At 41.6% G+C, this 15,432-nt stretch overlaps 1 protein-coding gene across 4 annotated transcripts; it reads right to left on the bottom strand.

Moving 5' to 3' along the window:
* Positions 1-2,414: 2,414 nt before the first annotated feature.
* LOC108894930 (calcitonin gene-related peptide) lies at positions 2,415-7,392 on the bottom strand. Of its 4 annotated transcripts, none has more exons than XM_018693573.2 (5): positions 7,203-7,372; positions 6,046-6,137; positions 4,843-4,977; positions 2,845-3,032; positions 2,415-2,660 (listed from the first exon to the last, which is right to left on the bottom strand). In XM_018693573.2, exons 2-4 carry the CDS (start codon positions 6,129-6,131, stop codon positions 2,870-2,872), a joined length of 384 nt encoding a protein of 127 aa, XP_018549089.1. In that variant the 5' UTR covers positions 6,132-6,137; positions 7,203-7,372; the 3' UTR covers positions 2,415-2,660; positions 2,845-2,869. The 4 variants fall into 4 exon arrangements, with proteins under 4 accessions (XP_018549089.1, XP_018549090.1, XP_018549085.1 ...); XM_018693574.2 differs by having other exon boundaries at positions 2,845-3,029; positions 7,203-7,358; XM_018693569.2 differs by lacking the exons at positions 2,415-2,660; positions 2,845-3,032 and adding an exon at positions 3,039-3,989 and having other exon boundaries at positions 7,203-7,392.
* Positions 7,393-15,432: the final 8,040 nt, after the last annotated feature.

Genomic DNA, 15,432 nt, shown 5'->3' with positions numbered 1-15,432 from the left:
CTTGTGTGCTTGGGTGCGATGCACACAGTGACAAATATCCTGTGTTTGCTCTGGTGCACACTTGGCATTCATCCGTGCAACCAAATAGGATCAAGTGTATCCTGTTTTTCAGTTTCACCCTTATTGAATGGGTTCATTATCCCCTCAATTTTCCAAATGTACATCCCATATTTGTCATCCAAAACTAAACTGGGCCTTTATTTACCCTCCCTTCAAGTGCTTTTTTAGCTCTGTATGTGATTTTTCTGGAAACACTGTACCTCAAATAATTTGAAACCATTGGCAGAGTGTACAGGGTGTGTTATTGCTGGGAAATACAACATAAAAATGCATAATTATGTATTTGCGTGAGAGTTATCTACTCCAGCTTGTGCAATTAAGATGATTTATGTGAAATTAATGTTTTATTTCCTGCTACTGCCTTTATAAAAACATCAAGAAGTCCTCTACTGGTGGCTGGTTGGAGCAGATGAGGGTTCAGTGCCTTGCTGAAGGACATCTCAGCTCTACTTGTAAAGATTTTATGATTTTCCATGTCTTGATTTCATCAGCTGGACCAGGATTTGAGCTCACAACCTTTCGCCTTTTTTTTTTTGTTGTTGTTGGTTAGAGAGAAGTTTGTTCATATGACGCATTATGTGTGTCAGCAGCAGCAGAGGCAGGAAAGTCGATCTTTGTGAGTCACTGACTCGTAGGAGTTTACTGTCACACAGCTACAGTCTGCATTGACTAAAGCGTCCTCTTCTCCAAGGCAATTTACTTTATTCTCATTAACTGAAACCCATTAAAACCACACATCCTTGATATGAAGCATTGGTGGACAGTTTGCTTTCATGATGCGCCCACGGGAGTGTCCAACAGGTCATTGTTTTGCACCTCTTTGCCGTCCATACAAGTGTATAAAGCTTGTGAATGAAAAAATGTCAGCACTTGTGTCATTTTACTTTTACTTTTAGGGTTGATATTTGCTTTATCAGTTGTGCAAAATAATCAAATGTAACATCCTCAGAGCACCTGCTGGGGTGGTTGAGTTCTTGTTTATTATCAGTGGAGACTTTTGTGACTTGAGTGAGACCTGTGAGACTCTGCAGTGCTCCACTGAAACTTCAGTCAGGATAATTGCATTGCCACCTATTGGAGTGCTGCTGTAAGAACAAGAGAACCCCAAAATGTTCAGTCATCCTGGATCCTGCATGTGGCTGCACATTTGATGATTAACAGCGAGCAAGTCTGTCAGTGGACTTAAGTGCAGTCTGTAAAGGCAGCTTGAAAATATATAGTTCTGTGAGCTGCACCTGAAGTAGAAGAAAATACATTTTGTGTATCTGCACCGATGCCAAAAAGACAATCTCGTGAATCATGTTTGCACTTGTGCGTGGAAAATAAATGTGTGTAAATGGCAACATATGGTGAATTCTGATTGAACTGAGTGGTGGTGCATTTACCTTCATTGGAGCTAAAGAAGAACAAGTCTGATTGCAGGTTTGGCTGCTTTTTATTAAGCAATTACCCATGCAGTTTTTTTTGTTTTGTTTTGTTTTTTTCTGGTATCATCATGTATCTCAACATATCCATGCTGCTGTGGTGTCAGTCAGAAAATACTCCCAATGAATTTGATGTGTTTATACCTGCAGACTGTTGCTGCATACAAAGTGACCCAAACTGTGCAACAGAGTGTATGACTCTCATTTTGCCAAATTATGGATGTGTGCTATGAATTGTCAGGATGTGAGTGTGTATCTGTCAGTGGGAAATGTTCAATATCTGATTTCTAACCAGTGAATTACAAATCACTCTGCTTCTCTGAGGTCCTACTTAAGATTAAGATTTATCATTTCTAATTTATGGGCAATTTTCATGAATATTCCAACAATTAATGTACAAATATAAGGTTTTAAACCTCTCAATCTCTTTCTCCACCTAAATGCTTAAAAACCTTTGAAGAACAACACAAGTACCCCAAACCCGAGTGTATCTAAAATACATTTTAATCTTGCTGAAATTTGTTTTCACAATATTGTTTACAATATTAATCTGTCTTCTTTCTCTTCATCCTCGCTCGGGTCTTCTTTATCGTCTCGAAACAGAACTGTACAATCATGTTCATGTAAATTGTTCTACATCAAGGCACAAGACAACAGCCGTTGTGGGGGGGCCTTGGGTAGGCTGATCTTTAATGGCGTCCCTCTGGCACACAGAAAAACAGGGTACCCTTGGGAGGAAAGGGGGGGTGAGTATGGAAAATGTAGGATTATGGAGCTCAAATGGGAAACATCGCATGGAAGAAATGTGCTCTAACGAGGTGAAAGGAGGGAAAAAATAAGGTGATAACCACTGCTGCTTTCATTTTATTTTCCAATGACAGTCATGTATAAAAAAGAGGAACCATTAGGATGTATTTTTTTTCTTCATTCAGTTCATTTGTTCATGTACATAAACTAAAGTGCTTTTTTTCTCTTTTTATTTCTTATTTGCCAAAAGCAAAAGGTTTCACTAACAGGATGGAAATGGGGACGAGAAATCCTGTGGCGTCTTTTTTTTCCCCCGTAAGAATGTGAGAGAGTGGATAAAGGGCCAGTTCAGTGTTTATTTTCTGCTCGATTTTGTTTCTGTTGGTTTTTGTTCTCAGGTTTTTTTCTGATGTTTTCTTTTTTCAAACTCTGAAAGAAAGACAGAAAGGGAGAAATGAAATGTTAATGTAAAGTTCATTATTATTCCATTTACAAATCATTACACAGTGAGCCCAAAATTATACTGTGTCACTTTGTTGTTTGTTTTTTGTGACACAGGTAGACATCAGACTCAAGGAATAAAGACAGAGGAAGAATAAGTGTCTTTATTTACCATTTCCCTGAAGGTTTTGGAGTGCTCACATCTGGATGCTTCTCCTCCGTCTGCCGAAGGCCTTGGCGCCAACGTTGGTGGGGACGAAGTTGCTGTTGCCCATTCCTCCCGACCTGCTGAGGAAGTCGGCCAGGCGGTGAGTCACACAGGTTGCCGTGTTGCAGGCTCGCTTCTGTGCTGTAACGCTGCTTCAGGAGAACAAACAAGGGGTTATCGCTGTGATCTGGTATGACACTGATCAATGTTAACTTCACAGCACAGAAAAACATGATGATATGACATAGAGGTTAAAAATATACATCAAGCATGCAGAGTTTGATCGTATATTTTCCATAGTTTGACATTTTCTTACCTTTGGACTTGATGAGAGATTCAGAGATAATTTCAAAAGCACTAAAACCCTATTTATGACCATTAGGTACCTACTGACTGTTTTAAAGCATCCCTAAGAATGAAAATGAGCTAAGGCTTCCTGGTAGAAAAATACGTTTATTGAACAACAAACATGGTGTCGCATGAGTGGATCATTTATTAATGGTTCAATTAAGTGATCTCTCTCAACTCTTAAATTTCAGGGGCTTTGAATTACCATCAAATGACTCCATGCACAGTACACAAAGATGGATGTCTGAACCGGCTCCTGAATTACATTTATGAAAACTAAGTTTGATTGTCTGAAATGATAGGACAAATTATTCTCTGCCAAAAAAAAAGGAGGAGGGGGGACAAGAGAAAGAACGGAAAAGTTGGTTGCAGTTAAAGGTCATATTCTTCTCATGTCAAGCAGGTAAAATCAACATGCACTTGCCAATTGAAAAAAAATGATAAGGAAGAAACTTGGATGAGGAGAGTTAGAGGACAGGAGAGGAAAGGGGAAAGAAAAGGAAAGGGAGAGGAAGGAGGAGGAGTAGACGTGGTAAAGGTAGAAGAGGGGCTGAGGGAGGATGAGGAGGGGTTAGATGCTGTCAAACGTCTCGCCGTAGCTTGCATAGCTGTCACTCTCAGGCGCACTGCGCTTCTTGCCGGGCGTTCCTGCTCCCACGTTCGTGCGAGGGAACGTCTGCAACTTGTGCAGCTCCTGAGACAGTTTGCCCAACACACAGGTGCTGAGGTTGGAGCAGCGCTTGGTTAGGGGCCTGTCCATGCTGTCGGGGAGGGGACACACAAAACACATGCAGAGAACAGGCTCATAGATATGGGAAAAACATGCAGGTAATACTTTGTTCATTTCTATCCTTCTTTTTTTACTTCCATTCACGCTCCATTTCTCTCACATGCATTTCTTTCTCATGCCATCACAGGTATCAAAAAAGTAAAAATGAAAAACATTCCCTCTCAGCTAGCATCATGCTTTTCCCTCGTTTCCCATCATTCAAAGAACTTGTCATCCATCCCCTCATGCGCCAAAACCTCCATCCCCCTACCCCCACCCCCAGTCAGTCCCCTCTTGTCACATCTTTTACACCCACAGAACAAACAGAAACCAGTCGCTTCCCACTGTCATGCAACTCCACTTAATTGACATCATGCATACTTATTCGTTCCGTTAGGCATACACTGTTCACATGCCCGGCAGGCAGGCTGGAAATAGTCGCCCCTTCAAACAAAGTCAAAATCAAACTCATCCATGCAGGAGCAGGGTCATGACAGAGAATAGGGATGTTTTTGTGTGTGTATTAGCATCTTTTCTTGGAAATATTTCTCTCTTTTGGTCTGCTGAGAAGTACATACCTCTACACTTATGCTGATTGAAGTGGGGCACTAAAAAGACGCAGCCACAGTTGTGTCAAAGTGAAACCAGAAAATCATAAGGTTCCTGCATAAAGTCCAGCATGGCAGCCCAAAAAAAGAGCTGTCACTTTTACCTTTTTCTGTAAACCAAAGATGTTTAGTTTAACCAGTTACCCCTACCCTGTCATTCGTCAGCCCTCACTGGCTGTTTCTGCACAGGGAGAAAATGTTACACGACGGGTTAAAATAACGAAGAGTTATCCGTACCTGTTTCCTTCAGTTGCCTGCTGCTCAAGCTCCTCCGCTGTCATCTGCACAAACTCCTTCACGATGGCGTTGAGTAACCTTCGCGCCTCGTAGTCCGTGAGCGTGACTCGGTCTGACATGGACTCTAAACCCGGTCTGTGGCGGAGGGAGGGTGAGCAGGGAGGTTTAGGGGTCAGAGGGGTTGGGGGGGAGGCGAGGAAAGGCATTGAGAATCAGCATTAAATCCTTCGCTAGAATTATCACCTGCAGTTAAAAGGAGGGGTGGGGTGGGGGTGGTGTACTGTATATGGGGGTGTTAGGGTGGGGTAGGGCTGCTGGTGGAGCAGCTGGGTGGATAGGACGGGTCGGGGGGGGTTGGCTGGGACGTCACCAACTCTGAGAGGGATGACGTCTGAGTTGGAGGGCCCCCGGCCAACGCTGGGGAAACAATCTGCGGAAAGTGCCCCATCTGAGAGAGGGGCTGATGTGCAACCCGCTTTAGATTTATTACTAAATCGATAGCTTCATGGGAACAGTGTGGGGAGTGGCTCGAATGGGGCTTCATATAAATATATAGATCACATTTATCTCCCCCTGAAGTGAATTACACCTTTTCCCTTGTCTTATTTTCACTCTTTTTTGTTTCCACTTTAAACTGAGAGTAGGTTCATCCAGTCAGAATACAGGTAGAATAGAAAAACTAATCTTAAACATTGATTAGGAAAATTAAATTTATGGAATTTACTTTTTTATACAAGTATGAGGTTGAAGACATATTTTAAACCCAGACTTCTTTTTTCAATCCCAACTGAGCTTAAAATTAAGCATCATAAATAATTAATTTTATATATATTTAACCAGAACAAATATATTTAAAGTTGCATGCACATTATGACATACTGTACCACCTGCTGTGGACTTATATATCTTTGAATGTGTTCTTTTTCAGTCTCTCCCTCTCATACACAAATCCTTTGATATTTTTCTAACAGCACTGAAAATATTTTGACTATATTTTTCAAAAAAAGAAAGAAAACTCTCTCTGATTCCCTCTGAGAAAAAACATTTGAGTTTTCTTTTTGCCTCCGTCTCTCCGCTGGTTACTTGCAATTCTGACAAACTGGGATTTTAAGTCCATCCTGTTTTTCCACACATTACAAGTTGCTGGAAAATGCATGTCATCTGAGATTTTGAAGTGTGAAATGTGAACGTCGAGCGTCTCACCTGGCAGGGGCGGCTTGTGAGCAGTACATCTGGCAAATGACCAGGGCGTAGGCAACGAGGAAAGCAGAGATCTTCAACATAACCATGGTCCCCTACATAGCGAGAAAGACATCCCCATCAGCTGCTTGTGCACAAGACTGCTGCCATTCACACACTTTGTCTCTCTCACACACACACTCATACGGCTGAAATAAGTTCTCAATTCACCTAAAAATTAATCAACATACATCTAGAAAATATACTTGCAGTGTCTGATTCTCTTGTGCTTTTGGGAAGAAGTTGCAACAAGGAAAAAAAAAAGCTTTCTGTCACTTCCCCGAGCGGTGAGCTCAGCTCTACCCACAAATCAGCTTGCCACTATTTAGCTCTGGTCTCCTGCTGAACATCTTTGCTTTTACTTCCACACAACACCCCCTCAAACCTGAGCCACATAACAATCCCCCCCACTCTTCTTCTGCAAAACGCACTGTTCCTCCAAAACATCCAGCCAAGAGCACAGGACAGGTAGTTCTCTCACGCCTCAGGTCTCAGAGTGTGACATGTCTGCGGGTGGGAGTGTGTGTGTGTGTGTGTGTGTGTGTGTGTGTGTTAGGGTAGGTGGGGGTCCTAGGTTGTGTGATGCATGTAGCACTTGCTAGCGCTGGAAGAGGAGGGGTGAAAAGAGAAAGGGAAGGGGTGGGGGGACTCCAAGCTTGCCAGCTCCCTTAGGGACTCGTGCATTAGTGTAATGAGCTGCCAGCACTCACTCTCTCTCTCTCTCACACACACACACACACATTCATACTTCAACCTGGTCCCTCCTGTCCATCTCTTCTTTCTTTTTCCCTCTTTGACTTCAGCTTCTTCTCATTTTTGAGTCCTGTTCCTCCTCCTCTGCCTGTCCCTTTTCTGCCTCTTGTCTTTGTCTATCTCAGTCCTTTGGCCTTCAAGCAGCAGACTGGACCCTCACAAAAAGGGTGATGGTGATACTGGTGACCCCAGTGGCCACACTCCAATCCCATTACCAACACAATCACGTCACCGCAGTCTAATGCGGTGACTCTGTGCCCATATCCCCTCTGATCCACACACACATGCAAACAGCTTATCAGGTACATTTATAGTCAAACTGCTGTTCCAACACTTCACCCAACACAGCATTAAAAGTCAGCACTTACCTTCAGTGATAATCACCCAGCAAAAAAAATAAATAAATATATATCTCTATGTATCTCTATGCAAAACACAATAAGTTGACTTTCTCTCAACTTGCAGAACAACTCTTGATTCTGTTGCATGCAGCGCCAACGCACCAGCCTATATATCCCACCACTTGGATTTGTGCATTGACTGTGTAGGTGTTTAATTATCCGCCGGCAGCCAATCACAATGCTCTGATGCTACTGTGAGCCAATGGGACGCCTCCCCTCAGTCCTGGCTCACTAATAAGGGATATGGCTTTGCGCTGACGTCATTCCTCAGTCACTAAGTGCTCCATTCACAAAATCCACCAGTCATTTTGACCATTTGCTATCCCCAATTTGCATTGATGTCATTAATTAAATAGGAGGCAAAGCAAACCGGTGGCCGTGGAGAAGCATCACCAGCAATAAATATTTTAAGAACCTTCCAAAAATGTTACATTGCATGCTATATCTCAAATACCAAATCAATAAGGCCCCCCACCCCCCACCATCGCCACCCTCCTAGCTAAGCACTTGCAGGCGGGGCCATCTGCTGGGGAGCGATGTATACTACACAGTGACGCACTTCTGGGCTCTTCATTCATAACGCTGTTTGGATAGCACCAACAGCACTACACCCACTGTGCTTCAGCCCAGTATAGACTATCTACAGCTTATGTAATCCTGCTTGTTATTGATTTGATTTTAACCACAAATAACAAACTTATGACACTTTAGATATCATGTACCCGTGCGTATGAGTCAACTCTGCTCATAGTATCCGTTAAATTACTTACAAACTGCAAAGCATTGTGCAATTTCTATCTTCTCCAGCTTAAATTGTTTGCAGTGAAACCTAAGCTAAGTATGACAACCCTCCCTCCCCACAACAGTGAAACATCAAACCATATTAAGTTAATAAAGTGATACCACAGTCAGTCCAGTAATGATCACCACCGCCTGGGCCTCCTCCCACACACTGAGTAAACGAGTTGTCCTCAGCAGAGATCAATCGATGACAGCCTCTGACAAGAGCCGTTTCTCAAAAGCAATTACACAACTGTTTGTCGTGCACCATCGTCTCAATTCCCTTCCTTTTCATTAGTGTGCAGGGTAGTGTCTGTGTGTGCACATGCCTGAGCCTTTTGGTGCGCACAAATGGGCATGTGTGTGCTTGATATGTGTGTGTGTGTGTGTGCACTCAAAGTCACTGGACAAAATGAATGGATGTACAGGACTGTGTGTGTGTGTATGTGTGAGATTATATGTCAGAGTAAAAGAAGGGGAGGGGTTGCCTCTCCTTGTCTGCGTCATAGAGGAACCCCATTAGACAGGATGAGCCTTTTAGTGCTATTGAGCCACAAGGCTCACCCATGTCAGACGCTAAATCACTGCTGAATAGACAGCTGTCGGGCCTCAGGCCACATCTACGTGCCTACATCGCATTTCTACCTGCACATCCACTGTCCTGCCTAACTTGTTCTGGACAAATGGAAACATACCAGGAGAAGACTAACTTGTAATAAAATTAGAAACTTTCTCTGAAGTTCTCTGATTAGCTTTAGCTTCTTGACCTTACATCCCAAACTTTGAGCAGTGTTTTTGAAGTCCATTGCTTAACTAGCAGGTCATGAAAGACTATAAATCGGTTGCTAAAGATAATACAAGTAATGGAAAAGAATACAGTGAAATTGCATTCCTGTCCTCCCACATGCTGCACACATATTTAACTGTTGCTTTTAAAAAGAGGTTCTTCTAAGTTCACGTCCACAGTCAAACAAACTTTCAGTGTGGTATCATTTGCACCCACTATATACCACTATTGTCTCATGCTGATATTTCTTCAAAATCCCTCTGGATATTTACCAACCTACCTACAAACCTAACTATACCCATCTATGCTGTGTCTTTATGCAAACCCACCAGTCTTACTTTCTGCCTAGTTTTCTTATGCTTTTAAATAACAGAGGAGCTTGAAGGGATGAAGGGAACAAGAAAGTATAAGGGACGTACATTTGTCTATTAAAGATCTTCAAAGAGTTCTGTTCTAACTTCAGTTGAGGATCTATAGGATCGTTTGTGTTTGTACATCCCTCTAGCCTTTCAGAATCAATTTGACAAATAGATTGTGGTGTGGCTGCATCATAGATAAACTAAGATAAAATTATCTCTTGGTGCCTTTCCTTGGTTTTTACCTGTGTGTGTGTTCATGTCATCTCTGTTCGTCTGCTCTCTGTGTCTATATGCTGTATTCCTTTGAGTGGGTGAGTGTATCTATACCGTATGTCCCTGCTTACGCACATGTACAAATTTTCTCAGACCTTGTAGGTCATCTGCACCACACTACACCCCCCTGGGAGCTGCTCTACCCATCCTGACTCCTCCAAAGTTTTTCCCTCTCTTCCTGAAAAAACTTTGGAGCGCTGAGTCGATACAGTAACCTTTGAAGCCGGGCCTCCCCCAGATCAACACGCCCACCGTAGTGTAAGTTATTACTGGGGACACAATGGCTACCATGTCTGCTGCTGCTGCCGCTGCTGTGGTAATATTGGATGTGCACAAACGTTATGCTATATGTCATCTTAATGGTTTAGCATCTCTTGTGTAAACGTAACAAAAAAAATCCTACACCTGCAGAATTGATCTAACACACGTGAATGGTGTTATTGATACTCCTGGACATGTAAGACTGCTGTGCTGCGTGTCAGCTTAATGACTGAGCTCATTAAAGAGGTGATGTATGAATATGTTTCATGTCATGCACACACATGTGCATTAGTCACACATGCACTGATATCATTGCATGATTTCAAATGCTATGCATCTTCAAAACACATGACGGTGAACATACATGAGCACTCACAGTTCTCAGTTCAATCTATTGTAGCCTATACATACCCTACAAATGTCTGTCAAATGTAAAATGTGTATCTCCGTTAGAGATTAGGAGTATTTTTTCTCCTCTGAAAAGTTTTAAAATCACAAAATTTGGAGATATATATATATATATATATATATATATATATTTATTCAGACAGTAAGGCAAAGTAGATCTGCTACTGGAGCTCTAACAATTTGTTGATTAACCTAAAAAAAAATCAGATTAATCAAAAAAATCTTCTATCTTGTTCACCATCTGATGGCCCTCAGATTTATCTGATGATCCTTTGGAGGATCCAACCCTCAGGTTAGGAACCACTGATGAGACTTTTCTCTTGGCTCTGCTCCAACTCCAGAGCATAGCAACGTAGTGATAACCATATAAATATTATGTGGCTTCACAATGACCAGCCGAACAATGAGTGACACTGTAGTCCTATAATGGTGAGTCAAGGCTACCAACAGCAGCCTCAATACTCCTTTATGAACTGAAGCCACAATACATGTTGTGTTTGTTCAAGGGGCATGACTCTCAGTACTTCTCTGCTGGCAGCTGTTGTTATTGCTGTCTCCACCTACAAAAAACAAAGAGTGACTTAGCTTGATATTGGATATCGGATGTTCAATGGATATTTGTTGTTTCTCTTTCAATAACTTGTAAAGCAAACGATTAAAGCCAGACTAATACGGGTGTTTGTGACTCTTAGAAAAGGAAGAACAATTTACAACCACTGGTTTCAATACTTGAAGTCCTGCCCACAGATAAATGGAAACAGTTCACACCAGTTCTCTGGGGCTTAATGAAGGAACATTCTGGGAAATGCAGAAAATCACTAAGTAGGAGGATGCCTTTTTCTGTCACACTGATTATTCTTCATGACACCTAATTGCTTGTGATTCACTATCTCCTTCTTTATGTTGCTCCTATAACAACTTCAGCTGCATCTATTCTGTGTTGCAGTATAAATGTTGAAAAGCTGTTTGTCCTTTAGCTTATGTTAGGACTGTCGCTTTTTATTCAAATCAAAACTGCTCAAATGCTGATTTACGTTAACAGCAATAGCAGTGCAGACTGTCTCCCTAGAGGTTGTCAGCTCATTATGACCCATAGCTACGTTTTATAGATAGGTGCGGCAAAGAAGAAACTCAGGCAACATAGTATGGAGGATCTGGGTGGATGAGACAGGACGACAAAACACAGGAACTGGACACTAAACAGTGTCATTTGTTTCCTGTTTGAAACCTTTTCGAACCAATAGTCTTTGTTGTTTCCTTTGTTCAGAACCATTCCACAACCTTAACAGCATATTTATTACTGTAGCCATGATGACAAAGGACCTCTACCTTTAGCAAAGTAGTTAGTATAACCCACGTCAAGAGCTTTTCCTAAACCTAGCCAAGTTGTTTTTGTCCTTAAACCATTCCAAACTGTTGCAGTTCCATAAGCTTATCTGAATTGCTTATTACTGTAACCATGACGACGAAGGTCTGGTACACCTGCTGCTATGGGGCGTTATATCAGGAGATATTCCTACGGGTCATATCAGAGGGCAGGGACAAACAACATATATATTGGTTCAGGTTGGAGGACTTGTCAGTACAGGCAGTACTTTATTCTCCAGTCGGGGGCATTGGTGAACTACTCACTCAATCTATTGCACACCCCTCAAAATAAGCTACATCTCGTTAACGAAATAAGAAGGAAACTACTGAGAAGTATGCATGGAGGTATTCTCGATCTAACTCATGACTTAAAGCTGTTTGCCACCATTTGAAATGTCTGTGGTAACATTACTAAAAAGCTTGTCTAGCTTGGCTAAAACAATTTATTTTCAGAGTAGTTGCAGATTATTTTTCTGCCAGTTGGCTGATCTCTTACTCAGCTGGTCATTTCAGCTCCAGTCCCTCGACATGTCACTCTAAAATTACACAGGACAACTGACATATTAGAGATGCACTAAATGAAGGACAAGAACAAGTGAAAGTAGGATCTAATCTAATAAGCAGTGAATGTAACCAGTATTGTAATGTCATACTTTTCCATGTACAGAAACCATAAATCACCATTGGGAGGACAGAGAGTGTTGATAGGGTCAGAGCAGGGTGATATGATCTATGATTGGCACTGTTCACCCTTGGGCACCTCCCAGTCAGTTAAGGCCAGGCCCATCCTGATAAATCACTTCCTGAAGAGAAAGGAAGGCGAAACGGCACTTAAGTCATTATCTGACTGCAGCCTCCTTTAATGGCTCTCAACCTCCAAATCTAATCAGTGGCTTGCCACCACAAAGAAGGCTCGCCACCTGATTAAATACAAGTTCAAGTGGTGGAACTAGTGTCACTTTGTGGTTTTACATCAGGCAGTAGAGTGACTGTGTTGAATCACCTGGGATGGAGCGTTCACTGGGATTAGCAGTGACAGACTGGAGTGGAGGATGCGTAGCTTAAAGCAGGTGTTACACTCTTGAACATGTTGTTCTAACCGTTAAACCAGCAGGACAAGTGGCTGAGCAGGAGGTCGTGCTAACATTTCAGGAGGTCATCAGTTAAGGAAGCATGTAAATTGTCAAGGAGCAAGCAGGGTGTTGTAAGTTTCCAGGGGTTTGCTGTTGTTTATCCCCAGACATTAGGGAGATTACATTCAATCGCTGAAACCTCAAAGCATCAATCAGGGATCTTCAGCATCGCAGCGTGGGAGGGATGATGGGCCCCTGGCTCTGACATCACTGTCTGAATGGCTGGGCTTGCTTGTATCTACTCCACATTCATTCAAGAAAAAGGAGCAAATGAGAAAAAGAGACTTCTCAGCAATCGATAGCAAGACACTTACAAATGCTGGACGGACAGAGCAACACTACAGAGAGTTTGTGCTTCCGAAAAGTGCCTGTTGGGAGTCCTATTTATCATGATTACACAAGAATGAATGAAGTGACCTGACTAGCAGAAATATGGTGGAATTTGATTTGAGTTGTGCAGTGATTATGCTTGCCAGCTTGACTATATAAAACATTATGAGAATCATTCAATCATTTATTTCATCCACTAGCATTTTCCAATAAAAGGCAGGGCCTCTTGCTGGCCCTAGACGATGATGAACACACAGCTCAGCTCTGATCTGGATTCTTTTCATTTCTGGGACCTCAGAGTCAAATGCCAAAACTAATACAGCACCAGTCAGAACTAGATGTAAAGACAAAGTTTGTCTGCTCTAACATAATCTGTAATTGTTGTTATGTCCAGCTTACTAGCATCCAGTGGTAACCGAGCAAGGAGACAAGTTATCATACTTTTAACACCAGGACAATAGCTCTACAGTGCACAATGGTGTTTCTTAGGTCTGCAACTATCAGTTATTATGCCAATTATTTTCTTGATTGTTTGGTCCATAAAATGTCCATGCTAATTTGCATTAAGTCTAATTTTACATCATCAAACTTATTGTTTTGTCCAACCAACAGTCCAAAACCCAAAGATAATCAGTTTACTATCAGATAAGACAATCTTCTTTTTTGCTTGAAAAATTGCTTGATGAATTATCTAGTCAGATTCATGTATGTAGCTGTTAAGTGTATATTTAAGACCATTTTTATAGAGCTCTAGTTTTACAACTAATCAGCTGCAAACAACAAAGGGAAATAACATTAACTTAGTTAGCTTTACCAGCAATAATTGTCAATTGATGATGTTGGGTCCAGTTGAAATTAAAACCATTATCAGATGGAAACCACTTGTAAACTAATATATCACTCAATATTACCCCCTGCACAAATTGTTGGTCACTTATGTAACAAACACGACTCGACTACCCTTTTAAGATATCAGTCCTGCGTGTTGCAGCCATTATTTTTGCTCAAATAACTCTGATGCACCTTAAGAAACCGTGGAGTGACTCAGGCTGGTGCCCTGTCAAAAGCTGGGCAGAGGCAAGCAGTTCCTCTGAAGTATCTTAAGGAAACTTGGCTCCCATCTTTGGAGTCATTTCAGATTCAATCACACTTGATCAACTTGGACCATATCCCGTGGTATTTATAGAAAGTTAAACGTTATGCGGTTATAAAGCCTGGCCGAGACCCAAGAATCTGCCATCATTTCTGCCTCTGCAGCAAAGCTGAGAGTTGGAAATTTCTGGCTCTCGGTGTGGCTCGAAGATGCTCAAGTTACAATGAAACCAAGAAGGAAAATCTTCATTAATGTGGAAAGACATGTATCTATAGATGATTTATTGTTTCAGCAAAGGTCTCAATCATCTTCTTTTTTCCTGTACATTTCTTTTTTCTTTTGTCAGACTGCACTGAATCCTTTCCTGCGTCATCTTTTGTGGAAAGTTTTTTTTTTCACTGACTCTTATTTTTTGCATCATGTTCTTTCATTACTTGTATCTTTTTTCTTTGTCATTGTTCTTGTACCTCCTACTGCCTAAGATAAGTTTGCCTTGTGTCTCGCTAAAGAGTGCTCATCATCCTCTAGAGAGCTTATTCTTCTTTTCAGAGGAAAATATCTCAAATTGTGGACCATCAAATTCCTGACCCATGAACCTCTTCTTTCCCTTGTTATGTCACCCTCGTTGATGTAATTGAGTCTACCAGTTAATGGTTGAGCCGGCATGGCAATGAAATTAATATGGTGTGTTCAGCCATTGCATTTTTTTTATGCTCACCAGAAATGGGACAGTTTTTCCAATCAGTCAAATGCAGTTAAAAGCGCCCTTCACTCATAAAAGCCATTATTGTGACATGATGGATCCTGAAGCACAAGAGGCCATTAAGGGGGTTTAATGAATAGATTAGCTGGAGCAGCCAGGTGTCTCCAGAACAACACTTGATCACACGCCCACTGAAACCTTGCCACTTAAGTGTCTCCTGTCCCATTAGGTGCCGAATCACACAAGTTCCAAGTCATGCTGACTTCACTTCACTGGTTGACACATTTATGTATTAAAACTGACATTTTTGCAGGTAAAAACAATTTCTGACCACATAAAAAAAATCATAAAACATACTGAAAACTGATGTTTGAGACAAGACACCCAAATATGTCTAGGCTAGTATTTCATTGGATTTCCAAAGCAGCCAAGTCCAAAAGTCAAATAGCATAAATATCAAATTGAACTAACCTTTTGCTATGAACCAGAATTCCTGTGCACCCAGATTATTTGGTGTACCTCTGCATCTCTGTGTGTATTGATTGGCAGGCCTCCCTGTCCTCATTTGGTGTTGTGCTTGCTCCACTATAACCAATGATACATTCTTACACAATGTCTAGATAAATCCCACTATTGAAGCTGATGACATGATCGCATAGCAATGGCTCTCACAAATCAGTCTATAGCTTTTTATAGCAGCCT

Source organism: Lates calcarifer, linkage group LG10 (assembly GCF_001640805.2).
Source record: "Lates calcarifer isolate ASB-BC8 linkage group LG10, TLL_Latcal_v3, whole genome shotgun sequence".
In the NCBI taxonomy this organism is placed as follows: domain Eukaryota; kingdom Metazoa; phylum Chordata; class Actinopteri; family Centropomidae; genus Lates; species Lates calcarifer.
Note: the sequence above shows the minus strand (reverse complement) of the source record. Positions and strands in the feature narration are given on the sequence as shown.